General features: G+C 31.9%; 2 protein-coding genes and 1 pseudogene across 4 annotated transcripts; 2 read left to right on the top strand and 1 right to left on the bottom strand.

The window, feature by feature from the left end:
- Positions 1 to 5,776: 5,776 nt before the first annotated feature.
- LPXA (bacterial transferase hexapeptide repeat-containing protein) lies at positions 5,777 to 8,488 on the top strand. 3 transcript variants are annotated; one of them, XM_079051926.1, is made up of 10 exons: positions 5,777 to 5,904; positions 5,981 to 6,078; positions 6,584 to 6,708; positions 6,810 to 6,918; positions 7,010 to 7,102; positions 7,186 to 7,302; positions 7,394 to 7,477; positions 7,572 to 7,676; positions 7,967 to 8,053; positions 8,147 to 8,488. In XM_079051926.1, the coding sequence occupies exons 1-10, from the start codon at positions 5,817 to 5,819 to the stop codon at positions 8,264 to 8,266; spliced, it is 1,026 nt and encodes a 341-aa protein (XP_078908052.1). In that variant the 5' UTR covers positions 5,777 to 5,816; the 3' UTR covers positions 8,267 to 8,488. The 3 variants fall into 3 exon arrangements, with proteins under 3 accessions (XP_078908052.1, XP_078908054.1, XP_078908053.1); XM_079051928.1 differs by lacking the exon at positions 5,777 to 5,904 and having other exon boundaries at positions 5,981 to 6,073; XM_079051927.1 differs by lacking the exon at positions 5,777 to 5,904 and having other exon boundaries at positions 6,577 to 6,708.
- Positions 8,489 to 12,711: 4,223 nt separating this feature from the next.
- Positions 12,712 to 14,360, top strand: LOC145117520 (myb-like transcription factor family protein). Its single transcript, XM_079053810.1, has 3 exons — positions 12,712 to 13,281; positions 13,470 to 13,666; positions 13,935 to 14,360. The coding sequence occupies exons 1-3, from the start codon at positions 12,948 to 12,950 to the stop codon at positions 14,277 to 14,279; spliced, it is 876 nt and encodes a 291-aa protein (XP_078909936.1). The 5' UTR covers positions 12,712 to 12,947; the 3' UTR covers positions 14,280 to 14,360.
- A 1,440-nt stretch (positions 14,361 to 15,800) lies between these two features.
- Positions 15,801 to 25,011, bottom strand: LOC145113700 (uncharacterized; annotated as a pseudogene).
- Between the last annotated feature and the right edge of the window lie 1,914 nt (positions 25,012 to 26,925).

Here is a 26,925-nt window from a genome sequence, read left to right as displayed (position 1 = left end):
CGATTGTGCCCTTCAAGTTTGTGACTGGGATGCCGAGGATCACAAACAAGGTGTGAATAACCATGCAAATTAGCTTGGTACACTCAATGTTACAACCACATAATCAATGTGCCGGTTAACCACACACGCTCCACTGACCTATGATTAACATCAAGCTACCCTTTGCCACGCACTGTTAGTCCCAGATTAGTGTGCCGGTTAACCATACACGCTCCACTAACGACTTAACAAGGTGCAAAGTGCAATTTCATGGGTTAGCACCATATTCACATTTTCCTAAGTAACTAATATTGGGAATTTATAAGTGTTTAGTTACTTAGTATTTCATTATACTTTTAATGAGAATTTAAATGTCCTGTCAAACCCGTTTGGTTAACGACCCTCTATCAGTTAAGGAAGCGGTGGGTGAGAGTGGACACCCATTAAATTGCCATTTTATAGGCAGTAACCTTATACCCCCTTATAGACCGGCTTCGTGAATGAGGCATACTAACGGTAAGACTGACTTTGTTCTTATACAGTTATACATATATATAAATATTAAAGCTATAATATTATAATAGTATAAGGGTATATTTTACACATTTAAAATACGGTGGTTTAATCTATTAATTAAACTATACTCTTAATTTAATTAACCTTAAACCATGTTATTTATGGAGTTATTAACTTTCTTTTAATTAAACACTTTAATTAATTTAATAAAATCCATAAGGTTTGAACTTTAACCTTTTAAAAATTCTAGGATTTGGAATTAAAGTGATCATGAGAGAGACTTTACAAATTCCAAAACTTGAGGGCAAGTTTTGAAACTTGTCAAAACTTTTCAAATCCATAACTTATGAGTTTAAAGTGGTTTAATGAAAAAACTCTTCAAGTTCCATAACTTGAGGACAAGTTATGGAAGACTTTAAAAGCATTTAAGAAAATAAGACTCTTCATTTTCATAACATATGGAACTTTATGAGTTTTAAAATTCTTGAATGAGTCTTTTCATGTAACTTGAGGACAAGTTACAAAACTCATATCAAAAATATTTTAGATCAAACTTTGAACAATAACTATCATCATACAACTTTCTATTGATCAAAAACAAACTCATAAATTAAGATAATTCATATCAAACAAATTATAAGAAATTAGCCTAATCATATAAACTAATATAACTCTTGAAACTTTGACGGTTATCTTGTTTTTGGATGAGGATAATCATTACCATAACATCAAAATCAAATTTTATGAACAAAAACATTTTGTGGTAACGATCCTAATCCAAAACAGGCCAAAAAAACTCGAAAATCTGCATTCAGGACTGCCAACTCGTCGAGTCCCTTGATGCACTCGACGAGTCCAAGACAATATTCAAGCAACTCGGCGAGTCACCCAGTGGACTCGGAGAGTTCATTGGGCAGAAGACAGAAAAAACAATTTTTTTTGCTTTGAAAACTTATAAAACATCAAGTATATTAAAAACAACCCATGGCTTTGATACCACTGATGGGTTTTAGTATACTACAACATCCTATGGTGCACATACAACCCTAAAAGCTTTGAATCTATGTTTTCTCTAATTATACATGCAATATTGTTTCCAAAGCTTTAAATCTACAACTAGCATACAAATGACATAAACAACATAAAATACTAGTTAGGAGTTTACCTCTTTGTGTAGCTTGTAGAACTTGTAGTATTTGGCCTTTAAGAACTTAGCACCAATAGTGCGAATGCCTCAAATGGAATCACAACACATCTAGGACAAAGGATGACATTTTGAGATAGAATCTTGAACCCAAAATCGTCCATGAACTCCAAGAACTCGTAGTCATCAATTTTGGCTATGGAGTCACATATTTATATGTGGGATTCCAAGGGTCATGGGTTAACCCTAATCCATACCCATGGGTTTATGATCCATGGTTCATGTGGCCCAACTCTTTATGTATCCATACATAAACTTAGTCCAACATGGATCATGAGCTCAACATATAAATATAACTAATTTACACAATTAGTCCCCATTGATTTAATTAGTCTCTTTTGATCACTAAATTAATTCCAAACCAATTCTTGATCAATACTAATTAAATCATATGATTTCATATTAATATAATAGAACTTATAATATATTAATAAATCATAAATAACCTATTCTCAAAAGTCCATCCTAACAAATTGTCCTGATGATATGCAACCCAAATGGACCATGCTACTCTCGGGTCCAGTACATACCAATTATAGTTATGGGCTTAGACACCTAATCCAACAGTTTCATGTTAGATCTAGTTACTCTTGAGATTTCTATGCTTTTGTCCCCATAACCTTTTCCTTTGTGAGTATAAGCTACTCCAGGCTGTATAAATATCATTTCTAGTCGTTTTTGGGATTGCTAAGTCATAAAAATGAGAGCTTGGTCACTCTCATCCATCTATGCATGAGCTTTTGAGCAATAGAAGGTTGTTTTGGACCTAGGGTTTGGATTAGTGCCCTTTGTATGCATGCAAATGGATAAAGTCAGACACTTTATACATTAAGACGTCCATCTTGGTTAGATCTTAGAGTTTGAGAAGCTAATCTTCTGTATTAAGAACTTAATGGAAAATTGGACACCAACGTGATACGCAATGGTGTAGCTCTTTTCTACCCTATTTCGCCACCTTGAGTTGTACGGAACGCGTAGAGTTGCATGCTATGTAGGGTTTAGATTGGTTGGAGTTGACCATTGACTTTTTGACCGTAGACCATTGACTTTGACAAAATTTGACTTTAGGCCAAATTGAGTATTCTGAGTTGTAGATTGAGACTTGATCCTTGTTTGTTGCATAGGTACCATGTATAGCTGGTATCAGATCAGTAATCATTACTGCTACCTTCTAGACTGCAATGTGAGTTTTCCTTACTGTACACATGGGTCGAAGGCACCAATGCCGACCCACTAGATTGTGTTATGTATCCTTGTGTATGAGATGTTGATATGTTGTAGTGGTCTGTTATATATATATATATATATATATATATATATATATATATATATATATATATAATATATGTAATGATATATGAGTAGTGGTATGCTGGTTCGAGTACCAATAGGTTGGTTATCGTCTAGTAGAGTGCCCTAAGGGATGTATGTAGTTACGTAGGATAACCTGAAAACTCTTGATATAGGATTTCTTGCATGTTACTTGTTTGGTTATGGCTCTAGAGTAGGATCATCTGTTTGAGTGTCTATCTCACATCTGGCTGCATATAGCTATGTATTCTTTGGATATTTTCCGGTAGTGACGTATTGTGCTGGTAGGGGCCTAGTAGGCGGTAGTGAACTGTTCGACAGGTAGATTCATGTAGATAGTTGCCCATGCTTATGTGTTTATTTGACTGCTTGTTTGATTATATATGTTGACATATCGTGGTAGTTTAGGTTGAGGTGGTTCTGCTTTGTGCTGTAGGTCAAGATACCAGGTGCGGGTCGACTCTACGCCGTAGGCACGAAGGTTCAGGGGAACGATTGGGTTGAGGCGATATGCCAACATACCTGAGGGCAATCTAGTCTTTGTGGCTGTGGGCCTTGGGGCAATCCAGTCTTTGTGATTGTGGGCCCGGTGTGCATGCATTGTACGTGTATTGTGGTGTGTGTTATTTTGGGGAACTCACTAAACTTCGTGCTTACCTAGTTGCTTATGTTTTTCATGTACCATTGGTGATCATGGGAAAACGGAGATGTGACTGTACACATTCATCAGTAGCAATGGGGATTCCGCGTTTACTATATTACTCTAATTTTAAAACAATGTACTTTGGAACAAATAATTTTCTTAATTGAGATTCTAAATATGTGAAGTTTTACCTTGATTAAAAACGAAAATTTTAATGTAAAAATTGGACATTATAAAGGTCAATGATTCAAGTCCCGTTGTGGACATATGTGAAATTAAGTATTAGTTTAGGAGTATATTAGATTTGCCAGTTAAAAAAATAAAAATAAAATAATAACTTCAAAAACTAATATAAAACTCGGGTTCGATCGGATTAACCAAATTGGGCACAAACACTTATATAATTGTATCACTTTATTTATTTATAGAAAAGTATGTTATCGTCTTTTTTTCACTCCATAATAATTGTCTAAAACGTTTAAAATGAAGAAAGAGACTTTACGAACAAGATTGAATTTACAACCAGCCCTTGTGATTATTACTTTAGTAGTGGTACTATTTATTTATTTTAGACAAAATTATATAAATGGTCATCATAGTTTATTAAATGTCATAAGTTTAGTCACTGCTAGTATTTTTTGAGGAACACATTTTTTATAGGTTTTTAAACTTTTATATAGTTTGTGCATGAGCCACATGAAATAACTAATTTGTACTTTTTTATGTCTTTAATTTTTTTAATTAAATATAGTTAAAAAAAAATAAAAAAATAAAAACAACACTACCCTTATCTCTACGCGTACCCCTCACCCCACTCCTCTCTTCCAATTAGCCTTCACTGCCACCATCCAACACCACTAAGGTGGTGTTTGTTTTTTGTCTGCAAATCTGCGTGGCCTCTTCTGTCTGCGCCTCGCAGACCACGCGCAAACATTAGCCTTCACAGACTGTTTGTTTTTTTGAAGACTGCAGACCTAAAAATGTCTGCGCGCCCTCTTCTTGGCGCAGATGTGGATCAGAGTCTTCTAACATCTTCAGACATCTTCTAGCCTAAAAAAACATATATATCTTTATTTTTTTTAAGTTTTTTTAATTTATATTTTTTCCAACTTTATTAATGATAAACAATTTGAAAAAAAATTACAAAACTAAAAAAAACGTCGATACAAACATGATATTTTTGACAAATTTATAAATAAAGATTTATTACAATAATAGTCGTTGAAGTTGTTTATATAAGTATGAAAAAAAAAATCATAATATATTAATATATTTTTTTGACAAATTTTGTAAAACATTATTTAATACATTATCATCAATTTCCCGAGAAAATATTTATGGTACATTTTTAATAGATTTAATTGAAAAAATCGAAGTTTATTTCCATTCATTTATGTATCAAATTCTTTGATCACTAATTATAATGTTTAGTTATAACTTTACAACCAAAGTTGTTGGTTTTTATCAAATAGATACGTTAATTCATACAATTTTTATTTTTATTTTTTATACAATAATACATAAAAGTTGATCTAGATTCGTTAATTATTTATAACAAAGTCATAAAAATATTAAAAAATCACTTTGAAGTTTAAAAAAATTAGTTTATTTAGATTTCAGTTTATTTTAGTAGCCTGCAGATGTTAAAAAAAAAAACAATCTTATTTTTTCAGACTGCAGACGTTTGGTCCACCTCTTCTACTGCAGAGGTCTACAGATGTGGTCCGCAGACTGCATACATTTTGCCTCAGAAAAAACAAACAGCGCCTAAGAGTCCACCATCACCACCGTTACTAATCCTAATTTTATTATTATTATTATTATTATTTTTGTAAACCAAACTAGGACTTATGATGAACCACAAGGACCCTCTACATAATTTGTCTTTATTTAATTATACCCCAAGCGAAATATTGTGTTTATTTAAAGAAAACCAACAAATTTATGCTAAATTTGACATATATTTGTAATAAGTTAATAGGTCAAATTTCAAAAGAATCAATAATAAAGGGATCGTTTTGGTTCTAAATATGATATAAGGGGTTAAAAACTTTTTGCCAAAACATATAGGGGGTAAAGTGGGTTTCCAAAAGATATAGGGGGTAAAGTGGTAACTTATCTTACAGATATAAATTGCCCGCAAACGTGGGTCAATTTCAAGAAATGGCAACTTCACCCCTCAGAGCCCGGCGGCAGGTCGCCGTTGGTCTACTGCGGGCACTTTCTCTTCGACGCCTCTCGACTCTCAACTGTAACTCACTTTCCGTGTCCTGCTTCCTTATCTCCCTGTGTGTATATACGAATTAACTTTTGTAATTTATGTACAGATGCCTCGGACTTTAGTAGAGACCATAATGCTGATGGAATAAACCCTAGCTTCATACATCCTTCATCTGTCGTTCATCCTAATGCGATGATAGGTCAGGTATATTGAGATTTTGACACTGAAATGTAGTATTCCTTGTATGCTTGCAAATGGTAGTTTAGGGGACTGTCGCCACCATTTTTGATTATATTGATAACCTGGAGAGTGTCAAATAGAAACTGCATTAAAGTAAATCATGTATAAAATTGTATTATCTAGATGTAACTATGTTAAAGGTAGTATCAATGAAGTGATAAATGATCAGATATTACTCCAACATAAAACTTTGGGAAAGTTGAACCAAATGATTCAATCTAAAAGCTGATCCCTTACATATAAATAAGCCAAATCTCATCCCCTTCTGTGAAATAGGAAAATTTGAAAATGTTGAAAGGTTATACAATTGTGAGTCAGTGAGTGTATTTGTTCTTAATGCACACACTTATTAAACATTAGTGATAATTATAGGCCAGAGGGACTACAATCAGGAATGATATCATAATTTATAAAGTGGTTAGATTGTCCTGCAACTTATATATAATGTTAAAACTATATTAGCTTGCAGGGAGTTTCAATTGGCCCCTTTTGCAGTGTGGGCTCTTCAGCAACATTAGGAAATAATTGCATACTACATCCTGGAAGTCATGTTTTTGGAAACACAGAATTGGGAGATAAATGCATCTTGATGAGGTTAGTTCATAATTTCGTAATTCATATAATGTAGTCACACTTTCATTGTTAGTGATTGTTCTTCTATCCTTGATCCTTATTTATATGCCATCATCAAGCAGTGGTGCAGTTGTTGGAGATGACATTCCTGGCAAAACAATCATAGGCTGCAATAATCTCATTGGTCATCATGCTGTTGTTGGCCTCAAATGCCAAGACATGAAGTATAAGGTAATTGAATTGTATGCACTGAACCCCAAACCCTAAACCCTAAATCCTAAACCCTAAACCTTAATTTATTGATACTTCACTTTGTTATCAGTCAGGTAATGAATGCTTTCTTCAAGTTGGTGATAATAATGAGATAAGAGAACATGTTTCCATCCATCGATCTTCAAAGGCTTGTGATACAACAGTATGTGATTGTGAATATCTTTTCCCCTTTTAGTATTTATAAACTTAAATGTGTTGTTGAAGTAAAAAAAATTGCATAACCAGGTTATTGGTGATAACAATCTTATCATGGGAGCTTGTCATATTGCCCATGATTGCAAAGTGGGTAGCAATAACATTTTTGCAAACAATACACTTTTGGCTGGGCATGTTTTGGTGGAGGTTATTTCTTTTTTCACATTTCTTTGTATGAGGTCAATTTGGGTATTTTATTGTGAAAACTAAAAATCTGATTTTACAAGTCCAAATGTAGGACCATGCACACACAGCTGGAGCCATTGTTGTTCATCAGTTTTGCCATGTAGGTTCCTTCTGTTTCATTGGTGGAGGTTCAGTGGTAAGATTCGTTTTCAGTCTTTAATTTACCATGAAAGTAATTTTTGTTAATCAAAGTTTAGAAATCTGATTTAATAATTTTATATGTACATAAGGTTTCACAAGATGTCCCCAAGTATACAATGGTGGCTGGAGACAGAGCAGAGCTGCGTGGTTTGAATCTAGAAGGTCTTCGACGAGGTGGCTTCTCAGTTACTGAGGTTAGAATTTAGAAAAGATATTTTTTAATTCTTTACTTTATGAAATTACAAAATTTATTAATTATAATATATAATGCTACATAATATAGTTAAAACCATACATTGTAATTACATTAAAGAATTATATAAAAATTCATTTCATTCCAACAGGTCAGCTAAACATGATCATGAAATGTAATCACTGATTCCGTTAACTTTGCTTGTTTCATTACCCTTTCCATTCCATTCCTTTGTTATTCCATTCCATTCCATCCAACCAAACAGTGATTTGTTTTCTTTGATAAGGATAGATCAGGAGCCTGAGAGCAGCTTACAGGAAGATATTCATGCCTACTAATGCAAACATCGGAGGCATTGAAGCCCGGATTGCTGATGTGGTAATACAATTTGTTTTTTTGGAAATTTTCTCATTTATTATTAAATTCTTTGTTAAGTTAAACATGACTTAAAGAAAATAAAAAATAATGTAGGAATGCGATGAGGAGTTGTCACTTATTCCAGCTGTGATTTCCCTGGTGAAATCCATACGTGATTCTCTTGGTGAAAATCGGCGTGGAATTTGCAAATTCAGATCTTGGAGTTTTTCCTGAGTGTGTATGTATTTGTATCTCTATCTGTATCTCTATCATCTTGTGGTGATATTTCTTTATATGTATATATGTACTGAGTCGATGTCATTTTTCTCTTGGAGACAACATAAGTTGATCTCTACAAAGATACAAATGAGAGAACATGAGGGTGTGTTTGTTCGTGGATTTTGATGTCATTTGAAAATGTTTGTTATGTATGCATATTCCATTTCATTTAAAATATATGCTATATGTATTTCAAAAATAGTTAAAAAATGAGTTTTTATCATCTAAAATCACTTTTCACGAAGCTTTTAGGAGCGTCTATGAGCTTTTTAGCTTTTATTTTTTAAGAAAAAATCTTTGTTTAGCAGTAAGAGTTTTTTGATTTTATTTTAAACAAAAAACTCTTAATCTAAAGGATGTGCTTGACAAAACTACGAAGTTTTTTTTTTTTTTTTTCCGGAAAAGAGGGCAACGCCTCCGGTAAATACATTAAAAGAGAAATTATAGAACAATTACATCACAAGCTAGAAGGAAAGACCAACTAGCACAGAGTTAGTCCACTTGTTGGACCCCAAATCGCAACATAAACTACTACATGGAAGTTGATAGCTAGAAAGTATAACTTTTATTTGTGCAAAAATGTTCGGCATATCTAGTTGTTAACTCTTAAATATGTAAAGTTATATAAAATCCAAAAACTAAAAGCTTTCAAAAGCTACTTGAAGTAATTTTTGAATGAGTTTTTTTTATTTAAAATAAAAATTAAAAGCTTTATTATTGAACATTTTTTTTGGGTTTTTTCTTAAAAGTTAAAAGCTCACAAAAGCTTTTAATATCTTCGTGTTGAACACACCCAAAGCTATTTAGGTAGTTTTTGAGAGTTTTTAATTTTTGTTTGTTTCTCCTTTATATAAATTAACAACTTTAAAAGCTAGCAATTACTTTTGCCAAACACTTATACATAAATAAAAGTTACAACTTACAACTTCCAGCTCCCAGATCCTAGCCATCAACTTAATTCCAACTTTTAGTTAACAACTAGTTTTACCAAACACGTTCTATATGAATAAAAGTAATTTATAATTATAATATATCATTCTATTCCATGAAGGCATGAAGGAATGGAAAACATTCTCCCACGTTGAATAAAATTCAATCCAAGAGAAGTAATCATATTCCATGTTGAATGCTCCATTCCATTCATTCATCGCAAACAAACAACATTTTTTCATTGGACAATATTGCTACATTCCATTCCTTTTTTATACACTATGTTGACATATTATGATTCATTCATTCAAAAATATTCAAATATAAATAAAAGTTTGAGATAATTCCCACGACAATCTTAGATTTTGAGGTTGCACCAGCTCATGAGAAGATTCCAATTCCTTCGTGGTCCAGTTAGCATTTAACTTACATAGTTATACCTTTTATTTTAAAGACGATAGACCTTTCTAGTGCCACTTGTGCCTTCTTTTTCATACTAAAGCGGATCGGTGTCATTAAGGCTTTTGTTTATACATACGTGACTTTTTTGTAATATTTCTTTTGTAACAAGTACCATGATAAATAAATAATATACCATGACCATGCATCCAAGTACACAAGGCTTTATTCTTTAGTCTACCTTTAAAAATGTTATACAACTTTTGATTAAGATCAAAGTGCTTTTGTACTTTGATTTGGTCATAGTGTTGGTGCGTTTCCACAAATGATATGCATGAAAACTCGCATAATGGCCATAAAAGTAAATGGTTTTATGGTACGATAAAATTAGTGCTTCAAGATTGTTGACCCCTCTTTTTCCTAGGCCCATGTTGTCTTGAATCGCACATGAAGATCTTTGTTTCTAATTAAAGCCGAATTGTTTGGTAGATGTATTTATGGTTCATGCTAATTCAATTGGCGTATTGTTGTAACACTTGGTAAAAAAAAGTAAAAAATGAAGCATTGTGACATAACTTGATAAATAAGATCATTCACACTACCTACATATAAAAGGGCTTCATTGCCACCCTGACAGCCCACCAACATAGTGCACTCTGCCCACCAACGTAGTGCACTCCGCCCCGTGTGTATTGTGGTGGCTATGGCGTTGTGGAATGTGGTCACTACCACAATTGAAAACAGTCCATCATTTTCTCTCTCTTAATTAATTAAAAAATATATTTTTTAATAAAAAAAATAAATGAAAGGGATATAGTGATGTTGAGTGGTGTGGTTTTAATGCACCAATGAGGTGATCCTAACATGTCACCACACCACAATTTTGGTAGTGATACGTATACCGAATGATCTAAATGAAACATTGCATATACTGTATATTTTAGTCAAATGTATTTGCATATTTCGTATAAAAACCATTGTTGCATAAATTAAAAAATTATGACTTAAATATCACATCTTACATAATCACAAAAATGACATCACTCTCAAAAAGCTAATTTAAGCATCCTTTTAATACATTCATTTGTTACAATTGGGTAGTATTTTATGCATGAATAGTAGTACTCGTGTAGACTTTGCTTTTCTAGAAGAAACTAATCTTTTAGTAATAAAAGTGTATTTGGCAAGTTGCCATTTTATTTGTGTGTTGTTTTCATAGGATACCAACCTCACTCAAGATCTATGATTCGTGAAGTGGAGACTATCTGGCTTGGCCAATCTGATTTAGGGTAACATTATTATATAGTTTTATAAACTTTTAAACATTGTTTTCTTGATATATATATTTTTAAAATATCTCAACTAGTTGCATGATTAAACCAATTTTATCGTTAAAAAAAACTATATTTTTAAAATATCTCAACTTGTTGCATGATTAAACCAATTTTATCATGGAAAAAAGAACTTAGTCAAAGAAAGTTAATTAGGCCGCATATAATATGGTGTTGGAAGATTCCCTCTTATAGTAATGACAAACTCCAAAACCTTTAAAATATATTCGCCAATGGAAGGTTTTGTGTGTGTAAGTATGTAAGTATGTATGTATGGGGTAATCTTTAGTAGATTCAATTTGTTCTTTTTACGTATTATAAGAGATTCACACGCATTATTTTAATTCAATTTCGATAGGAATCTTTATATTGTTTATCTTCGAAATATTTGTATTTAATAGTTGTTTAACATCCAAACCGACATGATTGGTTGACCTTTTCGGTTTGAAAAGATAGAATCTAGATCAATCTTAAAAACTAATTATAAATTATAGTGTTGGTTTTGAACAATTGATTATGAAGATACGTTTAAATGATATGTGTAGTTTATCCTAAATGGAAATAAAGTTACAATTTTTTATTTTTTTAGGCACCTAAGATATATATATATATATATATATATATATATATATATATATATTTTTTTTCTTTTTTTAATGAAGAAAAAAACAGACATTTCTTTTTTAAATTTAATGAGATAAATAGGTGTTGAACAGTTTATAGACTTTTTCATTTATTTTTCTTTATTTTAATGGATTTCATATTATATTTCTTAAGTTGGTGGTTGATGCTTGATGGGGTTGGGTGGATAAGTACTTACACCCTAAATTATTGGCTTCTTAGGTACCAATAAAACACGAGCAAATAAATTTAGAACGTTTTTTATATAATATAAAATGAACTTAAAAACAAATCATACTTCGTTTTTTTCTTACCAAACGATCGATTTTTGGTAATCTATATGTACTAGAAACTTCTAAATTATAAAATAAACTTATTTTAAAATGAGAGGAGTAGACAAATTTTCATTTTAAAATTATGTTTTTTGTTTAATTTTTGCTATAGTGATGCCATTTTACTACTTGGGTACTTGGGTTCATAGCTTTGATTTTGTCTCGGTTTTGAAAAAGAAAACTTACAGGATAAAAACAAATATAAATAATTTGTCTATATTAAGACCCATAATGATTAGTTTCACAAATAGATACACGTTATATTGCATAATATACAAGTTATTACAAAAAGGTTATTCCGAAATTATGTCATTAAAAGATAAAATACCCAAACTTAATACTTGATTGATCATCAAATAATTAAATCAAGATTGGTTTCTTTATTAATCATGTCAACATATGCTTACAACTTCAACGATGTTAATGTCAAGATTCTTTAAGAGGTTAATTGAGGCCTTCCATACTCCAATAATAGATGCCGGCCAGTGTAAAATATCAAATTCATAGTACAAACTTATTTAAATTATCTTTACTCGACTATAACTTCATATTTTATCTTGTTATCGGATATGTAACTTGGGTTTTGTTTATTATTCAAAAGTAGCATAAATCCCAAGTGGACAAACGAATGTCTTGATCTTTAAACCCTACTATGTTTGTACAAATTAATCACGAACACATCATATCATATCTTCCTGTGATATCCTTTCGAGATGCCAATATCATGTATAAAGATTCTTTTCTTCTATATATATATATATAGTTGGATAAGTGATTTTGGTCATAAAAATATTATCTTTTTTCAAATCGTAAAAAAGAATATCCACCCAATCATTTATTCTTAGGTTTGCATCCATTTTTGCCAAAACCCCACCTCCCACCACACATATATCATCATCATTATTTGCCTTTGTGCCAAACCTAACATTTCCTTTTCTTTTCTCTCTTTGGGTGTGCTTTTTAGGTGTTGGGTATTTGTGGGTCATTCTTACTTCTTTCTTTTGCAAAAGAACTTGAACCAAAATGGGGAGAAAATGCTCACATTGTGGAAACATAGGCCACAATTCAAGAACTTGCACTAGTTATAATAGAGGCAATGTCAATAGCACAATCTTGATAGGTGGGGGTGGTGGAGGGGGATTGAGGCTCTTTGGGGTTCAACTAGACACACCACACTCTATGGTCATTAAGAAATGCCTTAGCATGGATTGTTTGCCTTCTTCATCACTACTACAAGCTTCAACTTCACATTCACCTTCATCTTCCTTATCTTCTTCTCGGGTGTCCGTTAGCGACCTCAAGAGTATGTCAGTTGGTTATGTTTCAGATGGTCTTAGAGCTCAAGAACGGAAAAAAGGTATGCACGAATCATCAACAATATTATTTACTTATATACTGTATGAACTGATGGAAAGTTCTCTTTATGGTTACATTACATTATGTATGCCACCATATGCCATGCATGTATTCAACTTTAAAATTCTCTTTTTGACATAAAAGAACGTAGAATTTCAATTGTGACATATTGGTTGGGTGGTTTTGTAGGCTTTCCTTGGTCGGAAGATGAACACCGTCTATTTCTAACTGGTCTTGAAAAGCTTGGGAAAGGTGATTGGAGAGGGATTTCAAGGAACTATGTGACCACAAGAACACCTACACAAGTTGCAAGTCATGCCCAAAAGTACTTTCTAAGGCAGGCTAGTCTTGTCAAGAAGAAACGTCGTTCGAGCCTCTTTGATTTGGTATGTGTTTCCGCACAATCATGCATTGCAAGGTTGTACTTTGTGTAGAAAAAATAGTACCTCCATTAGGCGTTATGCACTCCATTCGGTAGGGGTTTGAAACTTTTACAACAATGTACAACCCATAATACACAAACTATAACCCTTTAATTGATGAAGCTAAACTCCAAATTTCTTGTAATTGAAGAAAACCCAGAGAATCGATGTTCTTTTTCTTGATAAACCTTATAAAAGAAGTTTCTAAAGTTATTTTTGGTTGTGATCACAGGGAAGGGGCAACAGCAACAAGAATGTAGTAGCAAATCAAGAAAATAGTTACAATATGAGTCGAACAAACTCCTTTGATGAAGGTCATCAAGATCGGAGTAACAATCTTTCTTTGATAGATTTCAGTTCACTAAAACAAGAAAATGTCTACTACAATCCAACAGTCAAATCCTATGAAACAACATCAATGTGTTCACATGTGCATGCTTCTCCGTGTGGTACTATTGGCTCTAAAAGTGGTACTCTTGATTTAGAACTTACACTTGCTGCTCCAAAGCCGGTGGAAAGTAACAAGTCATCTGCTACTTCTTCACTCCAAATTGGGCCAATTATCAGTGTAATTTAATTTGAGTTTAAATTAACCTTTTTTGTATGCTAAAAAAATCTAATTACTAAATATTGTAGATATATATAATTTTCTTTTGAATTTTGAGACCTTCGACAACTTGGCCCGGTTAGAATAAGACATTTTTGTAACTACAAATATACATATATGTATATATATTACCCTATTAAATTAGGGTTTAATTGGCGTGAGCAGAAATTCTCTTTGTATCATCGGTATTCAATATTTGTAATATTTTCAATGGACGATTTGTTAGACCATTTGTTCCTTGTTCGGATAAACTACAAGTTTATAACATGATTGATGAATGGGGCAGGGGCATGACAAAAGAGACCCGATTGAGATAATACTAAATATTCAATCCAACCCTATAAAACTATAAAGATCTTGCGATGTTTCCTTCGACCATTGATATAATGTTATTATTGATCAAAACAAATTATGGAAAATTGTTATTCCATTTTGTGTTGTATGAAAAACATATCTACTCTAATAAATGAAGATTTTTTTGTCACATATCATACTCTCATTTAATTTGCTAAATGTCATCCATTTTTTAGTTATTTTGAATTAACTTTTTTTTTTCCATATGTTATTTTATGGGTTTTCTTATTTTATTATATTCCACATAATATTTTAATATAATAATTATAATAAATGCATATCAATTTCATTAATGAAATTACCTTCTAATTTCAAAATTCACAAATTAAAACTCATTAGTTTATTTTGTTTATTTATTTAAATTTTTTGTTTAAATTTAAAAGATAAAAAACACATTTCAATTTTGATAATTCATTGTTTTTCTTATTTTCTTATAAATTCAAAATTCTCAAATATTTAGATAATCATATCTATTTTTTTAAATTAACCCATGTAATACATGAGTCTTACAACTAGTGTACAATTATGACAAAAGTACATAGGAGCCCATTTATAATTTATAGGTATATATACACTAAAGTCTCAATATTTTCAACGATTAAACAAGAAAGTCATAAACTATATTTGTTTGATAGTAAAGTCCTAACTACCGACAATTTTTGACATGCTTACATTTTTTGTTGGTTAGCCGGTAATTAACACTTTACTTTAAAAAAAGACAAAACTTCAAAAATGGTCCCTGTGGTTTCACAAAATCTGAAGTTTGGTCCCTAATTTACAAAAACCTCACGGATGGTCCCTGTGGTTTCAAAACTTTTAACAAACGATCATTTTCTCTAACTCCGTTAGCTTTTGGCCGTTAAGTGAAGGGCATTTCTGTCCTTTCACAATCACAGGGACCATTTATGAAGTTTTGCCTTATTTTAAAAAAAAAGAAAAAAATATAATTATTTAATATTAAAGGGTCCCACCTCTCTCTCTCTCTCTCTCTCTCTCTCTCTCTCTCCCCCTGTAAGTCTTCTTCCTAAAAAGAACACACCTTTTTAAAAAACTTTGAAGCAAAATTGTCAAAGAAAATGGGTTCGAACTCTAATTTCATATCCAATTTTAATTTCATATCTAATTTCATATACAAACTTAAACATATCTCTCTACCATGTTCATCTTCATCTGATCATCATCTTCGTTATGACGAAGCTGTGAAACAAGAAACAGCCAGCTTGGGGTGTGAACAAATTGATGTCATTGGGGGCATTTCCACAAACAGTTGGTCTGCAACTTAAGAAAATCGCCATGAAATCCTTGTTTTTACTTCTAATTGAAATCCAAATTGGAGCTGAACTCAATACACACAAATGTATAATCAAAGAAATTGAAAATATACACATAAACCCACCTTCTCTCTCAATCCTAATCCATGAAATCCTCATGATTCCAATAACTATTGCACCAGAACCGGTACCTAAATCCACCCACAAACCTTCATTCAATTCTTGACTATGCTTGATCAAATCTTCCAGCAGATCGATTATCAACTCGGTTTCAGGCCTTGGAATCAGATCACCTTCTTCGACACTCAGAACCAAATCCCCCATAAAGAGTAAAGATCACCCAAGTAAGCTCTTAATTGCAAAATAGTGTTGTGTTTGGAGTCGTTGAGGGTTAGTAATGGTTTTGGGTTTTCTAGAGCATCTTCGATCAGCCAATTAAGTTCTCTGTGTAAACTTTCGAAGTCTGGTCCGTTATCTGAATCTATGAAAGATGAACCGACAGATGACACTAAGGTTTTCGCCCAATTCGGCCATTGTTGCAGGTCGGACAAGGTTCCGCTGAAGGTGGGTGGTCGGAGAAATAGGGAGAGGTTAGGGTTTAAGGCAGTAGGTGCATGGTAAACGGAAACTGATGAAGAAGGAAATAGAGCGATTGCGGGTTCTTGATGTGAATGTAGTTGAGAGAGAAGAAAGTCGTGCCAAGCTCGAGAGATTCAAAACCCATATGAAATCAAGCTTGTGGAAATATGAATTTATGTGGGGGTTGCTTCAAATCGCAAAAGGATGCTCTCTTTCTGTGTATGAAGAATGAAAATTGACTGAGGTTTTGGAGTTTATGATGAAGTGAAGAAGGAGGGAGGGGATCAAAAGGGTGTGTTCTTTTTAGGAAGAAGAAGAAGAAGAAGAAGAGAGAGAGAGAGAGAGAGAGAGAGAGAGAGGTGGGACCCTTTAATATTAAATAATTATATATTTTTTTCTTTTTTTTTAAAAAATAAGGCAAAACTTCATAAATGGTCCCTGTGATTGTGAAAGGACAGAAATGCCCTTCACTTAACGGCCAAAAGCTAACGAAGTTAGCGAAAAGGACCGTTTGTTAAAAGTTTTGAAACCACAGGGACCATCCGTGAGGTTTTTATAAATTAGGGACCAAACTTCAGATTTTGTGAAACCACAGGGACTATTTTTGAAGTTTTGTCTTAAAAAAAAGTTTAGGACTTTCTTGTCAAATTAGGAATTAGGACTTTACTGACAAAAAATTAAAGTTTAGGACTTTCTTGTCAAATCGTTGAAAATATTGGGACTTTAGTGTATAGTCTTGTTTCCCTAGAAACAAATAATTTTATCAGCCTCATGAGACCCAAGAACTTTTAATTGTGATTTTCGTCACAACACCACTGTTTTTGTTACCATCATGATCTTTACCCTGCTACAATCACGATCATGGGAAACAGATGCAAAAGAGAGAACGAAAGAGGGTGAGAAGACTTGTAAAACTTTCTTCTTGGTTCGCTGCAAAATCTTGAACTAAAAAGAGGGGACAGATTGTACAAACACAAACATCAACTGGTTCGCCGCCAAATCTGAACTGAAAAGAGGAGACATATTGTACAAACACAAATAACACATGCCTAGTCAAAAGGGCGTGAATGTCCCATCTTTTTTGGTTTTTTAGTTCTCCATTTTTAGGATTGCAAAAAGCCAACACAACCCTGATTCGTTCTTTCTTCCTTGATTATCTTTATTTTTTTCAATGTCATTTCATTGAGATTAAAAAAAAAAACTATTTAACAAGAAGCAAAATGTTAAAGATTTCAATACAATCTAGGTGACCAGAGCAGGTTCCAATAACACGTATGCTTAAAGACTATCATACTATTAAATTTCTAACAAAAAAGGATATATACACTAAAGTCCTAATATTTTCAACGATTTGACAAAAAAGTCTTAAACTTTATTTTTTGACAGTAAAGTCTTAATTTATGCTTTCACAAGAAAGTCCTAAATTTTATTTTTTTGATAGTAAAGTCCTAATTACCGACTAACCAGCAAAAAATGGTAAGCGTGTCAAAAACTGCCGGTAGTTAAGACTTTACTGTCAAAAAAATAAAGTTTAGGATTTTTTTGTCAAATCGTTGAAAATATTGAGACTTTAGTGTATATATCCCTAATATATATACATAATAAAGGTTAATTATGTTTTTGAAAAATCAAATTATTAATGATGTTTTCAAACGACCATATATTTATTTCATAGAAAAAGACAAATCAATGATAATTTTAAATATAATTTTCTAAAATCTAAGCAAAATTAGAGAAATGATCATTTTAGTTATTGTTTTCATAGGTGATAACCTACGAAATCTAGGTGGCCTGTGAAAATCTCTTTATTGCTTGGTGACTTACGGAAATCTCCCGACCACCTGCGGAAATGTTTTGCGAAAATGTCTAGGTAGCATGTGAAAATACCAAAATGTGCCACCTGCTACATCTTTCAAACAATATATAAAGAACCTAAAAATATACGAATTTCATACCAAACTTTCATACTCATCTTGAAATCATAAATTTGCATTTGTTCGTAAAAATATGTTCTTCTTCTCTATTAAAAGACCGGTCGAGAATTGCTCATCTCATCAATCACCTTTCACCTCTAATGATACATTTAGACATTGGAAGATGTTGAAGAGTGAAGAAGGGTGTAAAAGACAAAGAATAATAATTTGAGATACACACTTTCAGTATTCATGCATGAAGGTGTGCGATGGACAAAAAGAAGCTAAAATAAAAAAAATGGATAAAAATCAAGAAAAATAATTTGTCGATAAAGGAGTTTAAAAAATCTCATGCCCGTGGAGAGAGTGAGGTAATGGTTGAAATAAAGAAAATGAATGGAAAACAAACATACATTAACCATTTTTTTGTAAGAGTACCACGGATGGCAGACTGAATATGATTAATAATGTGTAGTGTTTCAATATTTCGTATCTTATTTAGTATTATGATGTATTTTATTTAGTATTTTAATGTAATTTGTCTTTATATGTAATAATATGACTTATTATTAGTCCTCTATTAAATCTTCATCTACCAACTCAACTACCATCTCATTAAATGCCTACTACTATTACATTAAATAATGTCTAACCATCCACCTATCATTTTATTTAATATACACCTATCAACCCACCTATCATAATTGTAAAATTCTATATAAAGAGTGTAAACATGATAACATATTCATTCAAAAATATGTCTTCATCATCTTCTCCACCAAAACAATTTTCTCAAATCTCCCACAAATTCAAACACCATGAAAATGGAACACTTACAACATGGAGAGATTCTGATGAGATCAAGGATGGTATATTAGCCAAAGAAAAATGAATTGAAAAGACAAAATTGTATGAATGGTCCATGTGGTTAATTGAAAATTACAACTTTGGTCCAAACAGGTTTGGACTAGCACTAGAGGTCCAAAATTTTTATTTTGTTGCGAGTTTGGACCGTTTCAAAATAAAAAATGTGTGACATGACCTTCTTGCCCTTTCTATTTACTTTTTTACTTTATTTTATAATTTTCTTGATTAAAATAGAAACAAAATAGAAATTTTACACCAATCCTTTAACAACCTCGCCAAACTTCACCCCACTTTGAATACTATATCTCTCCCTCTTCCTTCGTTGTCAGAAATTTGACCGACCATCGTTACGACCTACTTTGCCGGTGATTTCCCTCCTAGATCTTGAAACCCCTTTAGGATCTAAGAGAAAGAAGGAAGCTTGAGCAAAGCAAACAAAATTTGATCATGAGAAATTGAATTTTGTCGTATGGCTCGATAGTCAGAACTTTGAGCTACTACTAAGGAGTTAGGATAGCTTTAATAGTTTGCTATTACTCTTTGGAGATGTCTAGAAACATAGTTTTCTTTTATGCATTGTAAGGACAAGTTCCAATTTTCTTTTATCAATAAAATTATGTTTTGTTATCTTATTTATAGTTCCTTGCAATGACATTAATGAGAGTGTTTCTAATAATAATAATATTAATTGTGGATGTAATTCTTATAATATCGTGCTTTTGGTATTTTCAAATTTGACCAAGTGAAAGGAAATCTTATCACCAAGTTTCAATTGGACAAAAACTTGGAGTCATACAATTCGAAATTGATGATGAATGCGAGTTTTGTTCATTGGAGAAATTATGATGGAGTCATTATTGACATGTTTACGTGAGGCAAGTGATGAATTAATGGATCTTGTACATGTTGTTATAAACTCTTCAGATCCATCACAAGGGACGATAACTCTATTCATCATGATTCACTGATATTTCAGTAAATATAGTTGTGTTTATAAGATTAAACATAATTCTAATACTTTGAAAAGATTTAAAGAGTGGCATAACGAATAGAAGAATCTATTAGGCAGAAAGATAAAAGTTTCTCCGATATGAAAGGAAAGGAGATTACTTTTTTATAATGTTTTATGATCATCTTAGTGGTTATGGAATTATATCACAATTGATCCTCAAAGAACATCTTACTGCAATTGTATGACTAAGAAGAGGAATTAGATATTGTTGGAAATGGTTCAATCAAGGGATGAGTCATACTTCATTCCCAATCGAGTTTTAGAGTTATTCTCTATTAAATCTAAATCATATCTTCAAATTCATTTCAAACTAAGAAGGTTGATAACACCTTGTAATAAGTGGAGTAAGAATGATTTCTCGCTAAAGTACATTAAGAATTGGAGTTATGTTATTTTTCGGCAGTCGAGAAACAAAAGATGAACTGAATCCAATTATGAAGAGTGTTATCATGTCGGGAATCTGCACGAAATTTTGCGTACTTGTTTTAACTCGTCAAAGAATGTCTCTTGAGAGAAAAATTATATGTCTAGAAGTCAGTGAGATTCGTATTGATCTTGAGAGTTTCAAGAGTTAACCGACAATGATCCTTTTTGTTATCACTTGCGCGCAACCCGTGGTTGAAAGCCTATTCTATTTATTGACACATTCTTATTTCTATGCACTTCCAGTTAAGTCGGCAATACTTCTGAGTTCTTTGTTTTTCATTTAACTGAAAAAGCAAAGGGTGTTGGTTAGTGAAGGTACACTGATCAATACGAGTGAGCTGCTAACATAAACAGAAGCACTGGTGGGCTTTGAGATGCCAGAAAGCGAGAAATGAAGAATAGTGAAGTTCAGTCCATGAAGGAGACCTAAATGTGATTTTGGTTTGTCCTAAACCTTGTCTTATGACTGTAGGTTGAAAATGAAAGTTCTAAATGGACGGGAACGTATGCACCTTCTAATCTAAAAGGTTTCACTGTAATTCAAGAAAATGGTTATGAGGAAACACTTTCGCTAGTAGATTTTAAGGATCTGATAAGGATGAATATGGATACTGGTTGTATTAATTACATCCTCAAATTCATAATATGATTGTGGCATCGCTCTTCATATTTCGAATTATGAGGAATGACAAGGAATTTTTTAAACTTTCAGGAGATATGTTTATCATGTCTTCAAAGGGTTTGAACACCTACACTATCCGGATAAAGTGCATAAGCTTAAGAAGCCTAATTAGAGGCTTGTCGAAGCATCACAAAATAGGAATCTACACTTCCATGAAAAAGTTAAAGGGTACTGATTTCTAAAAGTCTAGTTGATTTCTGAGTACATGTCAAAGCTAATGGGAGCTTAATTGTTATGTTGGTATTGCATGATGACAATACTATTCATAAGGAACAATGTCTCTAGTTTGCAAGTTGCAAAAGTTAGGAACTGTTTCGTTATACTGGACTTAAGGGAGAGGAAACTCATACTTCATTACGAATCTAAAGGTTTAGAATGCATAGTTTAATAGAACTTAATCAAAATCATATATGAATAGTGTGTTGAAATGTTTCAACATATAAGATTCTATATGGAAATGTTATAGAAAGAGATTCAATAGATATCAAATCCTTATATATGATATAATGAGTCAAGTCCTATATGCTTTAGATATAGGATCGATTTCATATGCTATAATATTTTCTTATTCTAATTTTTCAAATGCTTTGAGCATTATGAGAAAAAAGACTAGAATTTTAAGTGACTAGAGATATTAAACAAATTATCAAGAACATTCTGAGGTTTACTGAAGATTGGTTGCTTGTGGACAGTTGAAAGTATGATATTGTTTTGGAAGGACCATAGTAACACGTTTTAGATTGAGATGATTCTTGGTCAGAATTGATGGTCATATGGGAATATGGAAATGATTCCATAATGGGGGATGGGCATATGGAAATGTTTCCATAATAAGAGTTGGTTATAAAATCTACATGTGAGGTGGAAACTTTAATGCAAGAGAAGTGTTCAAGGAGTGTGCCTTGAATTTGAGACTTCATAACCTTGGAATTGTTCTAAGTAACAAGTTCTAGTGGAACATTCTATAATATCGAAGGCCTAGTTACTATGACTTTAGAACTTCAACATCTCAGAAGGGCAATGCATGTAAAGAAGAAATTCCACTACATCTTAGATAGCAACGAGAATTAGGAATTGTGAAATGAGCATCATTAGAGTAATTTTCAGTCGATTTGTTCATAAAGGAATGACTATAGAGAGGCATAATATGCGTGCTTAGAACATGGAATAAGTGATGTTACTTAAGTCAAGTAGTTAGTTGATTACACAAAAAAATCTACTATGAATAAATTCGTAATTGTTCCGATGATTAAATAATAGAGATTTATTTATAATAAAAGTGTTTGATGCCATAATTGATTAATTTATTATTGTGTTTCACTTTGCATGTTTTACTTCCCGAATAATTTTATTTTTCAAAATTCCATAGTCGATCATACTTTTGGAAGTAAGTACTGAATTAAGACTATCATGAATAGTTTGTGGAATATCTATAGAGATTAGACATTCCATTGGATTGCTACAATATTCATGAGTACTTAGAAAAAGAAGATTTTGAGTATTGGATAAAACCATGCTTAGAGATTACTTCATGGATTTTATCACGCATAATTCTAAGATGATAATACCAACTATTCTTAAAGCAGAGATATATAGCTCATAGTTTAGGAATTAGTCGTGCATTGGTTTACTTAAATGCATATCGTAACTGGATGTTATAAAGGGTTATTCCATGTATGATTTGGTGAGTAAAAGGTATGAATATATAGTCAATGTAATTCGTTCCTTTTTCCTGAATAAGGAAAAGTGATAGCCTTGGGTTTTTTCGGTGATTTGAGTTGTTCTATAAGAACCAGACCTGGTCCGGACTAAATTGATGTGTTCGATTTTGTAGTATGAATTTGATCATTAAATCGGAGACTGAAAAACAAACAAATGAGCATGATGTTGATCATTTATTACATGACTCTGTTCATACGATATCTTTAAGAACAAAGGAATAGCTGATCACTTATCTTAGGGCTGACGTTTGATTTGAATCAGAGTTCAACAGTGGGTTTGGAAAGCACTCTTTGTTGTTTTGTTATACTTGTAATTGTAGTTATAGACTTATCCAAGTGGGAGAGTGTTGGATTAAGGTGTCTAAGCTCATAACTAGTTTTGGTAAAAACTCGCAAATAGAAGAAAAATCCTTTTTGGGGTGCCTTCATAGCCAGAAATAACTAGAATTGATATTAGAAGAAAGAGAGAGGAATATGATTTGTAAATATATTATGTGTTTAATATATTAATTGGAAATAGATAATTGATATTTTAATTTGTTATGTGATTAATAAATTAACATGAGATCAATAGTTAAATAATTGATTTATTAATTGATAAATTAATGAGAAATCAATAAGAATTAATTAATTGTTAATCAGAATTAATCTGAAATTAATTTGAGATTAATTGGACTTAATTAAATATGCAAGAGGTGAATTGTAATTGTTCAATAGTTGAACAAATGAAATAATTCTAGAACCATCTATGGCATGGATGGTTTTAGATTGATTCCTAAGGTTTCTGAAAGCCTCCTATATGCAGATAAGGAAAGGATTTGAATTGGGATTAAGTCTATTATTTAATTAATTGAAATCTGGTTTTGACTGCAAGTTACCTAAACTATAAATAGGACCCCAATACCAAAAAAATTCGTTCATACCTTTACCTACAAGCTTAGGAACAAAATTTATATCCCTCTCCTCTTTCCTCTTCATTCTAGAGTTTCTAGGTTTTGGGTGTAAGCCATTAGAGGCAATCATATTTTTGGTGCTTGCTTTGTAAAGACACAAAAGAAAGGATCCGATATTTATTTGGTATAATAAATCTAAAGGCATGTAAACCTTAATTAATCTTTTATTAGGACGACGAGCGTTCGACCTTCCCACCTCTCCGAACCCATTTGTCACCTCACTATTATATCAACTTTTATCTCTCATCTTATTTTCATCCCTTTTATCAACACCTCATGGAAATCCATCTCTCCAACCCATATAATATATTTATTTATTTATTTTAAATAAAATATTTACTAGTTTAAAATTAAAAAATTTAAACTAAATATAAAGATATCATTTTATTAAATAAATGGTAAATTACTAGAAACGGTAGATAAAATGATAAAACAACAATTAAAATTCAAAAAAATGATTAAAATATTAATCGTTTAAAGTGGATTTAAAATTATCATGGACATCCTTAGGCGAAAATTCTTTCATGTTGTTGTGTTCGGTATACTCAATTTTTGTTGGACTTAAAACATATTGAGCTCGGAACTTGCAGATGCACATGTATTCATCTTTTGGGTGAATATGTAATTGAAATTGCTAACTTTCGCCAACATATCCTTCCATTTTGAGTTAATTTGATGCATTAAAGGATCCAAACCACAAAGTTTCAATTTAAAGTGTTCCAGAGCTCAGCCCCAAAAAACATTTGCTCTTTGCTCGTTTCCACGTTCATTTTCCAAAATGTCAATGTAAGCATTTTGAAACGTCGCCTCTTCCTGTTTAGAGAACTTTCTGGATTTTTTACGTTTTGTTGATTTGTCATTTGACTCTTCGTTTTGGATTTGAGTGACGAGATTGGGAGGGGATTGGTCACGACTGCAATCCATTTGAATTAGAATTAGAATGTAATTGGAAAAATATGTTGTTTTAGAAGTGGTTAAGGGTAGGACTGTAAAGAAACCGAACGAACACGAACGAGGCTTGGTCATGTTCGTTCGTTTAAGTTAGCCGAATAAATGAACGAACACGAACAGATAAACGAATGGGTTTTCTTATTCATGTTCATTCGTTTACGTCTGTGAACATGCTAACCGAACATAAATGAATAAAGATAAAAAAAACATAATTGAACCTATATGAATATAAATGAAAATATGATATAGTAATGTAATCAAACACAATTAAGCATATGTGAAGATAAAATGAACTTATATAAACGAACATAAACGAATGTTCAGTTCGTTCATTTATTAAATAAACGAACATAATCAAACACAATTCATGTTCATTCGTTTAACTAAACGAGCGAATATTTGTGTTATTGTTCGTTCATTTATTAAATAAACAAACTTCCTGCCGAACGGCTCATGAACAGCTTGCTGAATTTTTAGTTCGTTTACGGTCCTTAACTAGTTAGGGTGATATTTATAGTTGGAAAAAAGAAAAAACATACATATTTTCTTAAAATATAGTTAGATGTTGTGGACTCTATCCACCCTTATAGTCAGTTAAATTAATCTGTAAGTACCCTTATAGTCAGTTAAATTAATCTGTAAGTACCCTTATAGTCAGTTAAATTAATCTGTAAGTACTCTTTTGTCCAACTTTAATAAATAATTAACTACTGGATAATAATATAGTCATATTACTATAATAAAATATAGTTATTTTCAAAATAACCATTTGGTAAGTTTTATACAGTGAATGTACACTTTAAAACGATTTCGAATACTTTCTACTGGAAATTATTTTGCTTATTTAACCAATTAAAAATTAAAATATAACATATGTCAAATTTGCCGACTTTTATGGATATCCTGGATAAGTTACAAACAACAAAGTAGTTAAAAGTTTCTTTAAGAATTTTAAACTCCTATAATGATATCCTCTTCATATAACCCATTATTTTTATTTAAAGAATAACCCATCAATATCAATACCTAATTACTTCCTTTCATGGAACACAAAGTTTTGTATGTATATATATATATATATATATATATATATATATATATATATATATATATATATATATATATATATATATATATATATATATATATATATATATATATATATATATATGTGGGGATAGGGAATATACATTAGAGCCCACCTAAGCTTAGGTACTAAACCTATAAAATATGCAGTTTTAATATAGTAAATATACCCGATTTGGTTTTCACTTGGTAAATATATCATCCTTGATAACATTTCTTTGCTCCATCATCGTTTTACCATCCCTATTCTCTTTCCTCCATTATCGTTTATTACTTCACCCCAGTGAACATTGTTTTTTTCCACTGCTAGGAATATCTAAGATAATCAATATTCTTGCTTCATTATCAAAACTATTACGTCGATCTTGAATCTACATCTTCAATTGTTAATCATAAATCCCCTAACCGCAATCTTTATATAGTAAAACAACTTATTTTAATGAGGTTTAGTACCTAAGCTTAGGTGGGGTTGTAATGTATATTCATTTTTCCTATATATATATATATATATATATATATATATATATATATATATATGGGATGGTTCAATTGAAAAACAAAAAAATTGAGAACGAGGGAATGAATCTGGGCCACTCATTTCGAATTTGCTGCTTAAGCGCTCCAACTTACCGGGCCGACGGAACAAATCATATTCATTTATGAATACATATGAACAAGTGTATTTATATATGAATACATATATTCATATAGCGGCGGTGGGTGGTAGCGTAGATTGCGGTTGTTGGTGGCGGTTGGTTGTGGAGGTGGTGGTGGTGACGGTGGTGGTTGGTGGCGTTGGTA

The sequence above is a fragment of the Lactuca virosa genome, chromosome 5 (assembly GCF_052849685.1).
Source record: "Lactuca virosa cultivar CGN04683 chromosome 5, Lactuca_virosa_CGN04683_v6, whole genome shotgun sequence".
Classification (NCBI taxonomy): Eukaryota; Viridiplantae; Streptophyta; class Magnoliopsida; order Asterales; family Asteraceae; genus Lactuca; species Lactuca virosa.
The sequence above is the reverse complement of the archived record's forward strand: the minus strand, read 5'-3'. Positions and strand labels throughout refer to the sequence as shown.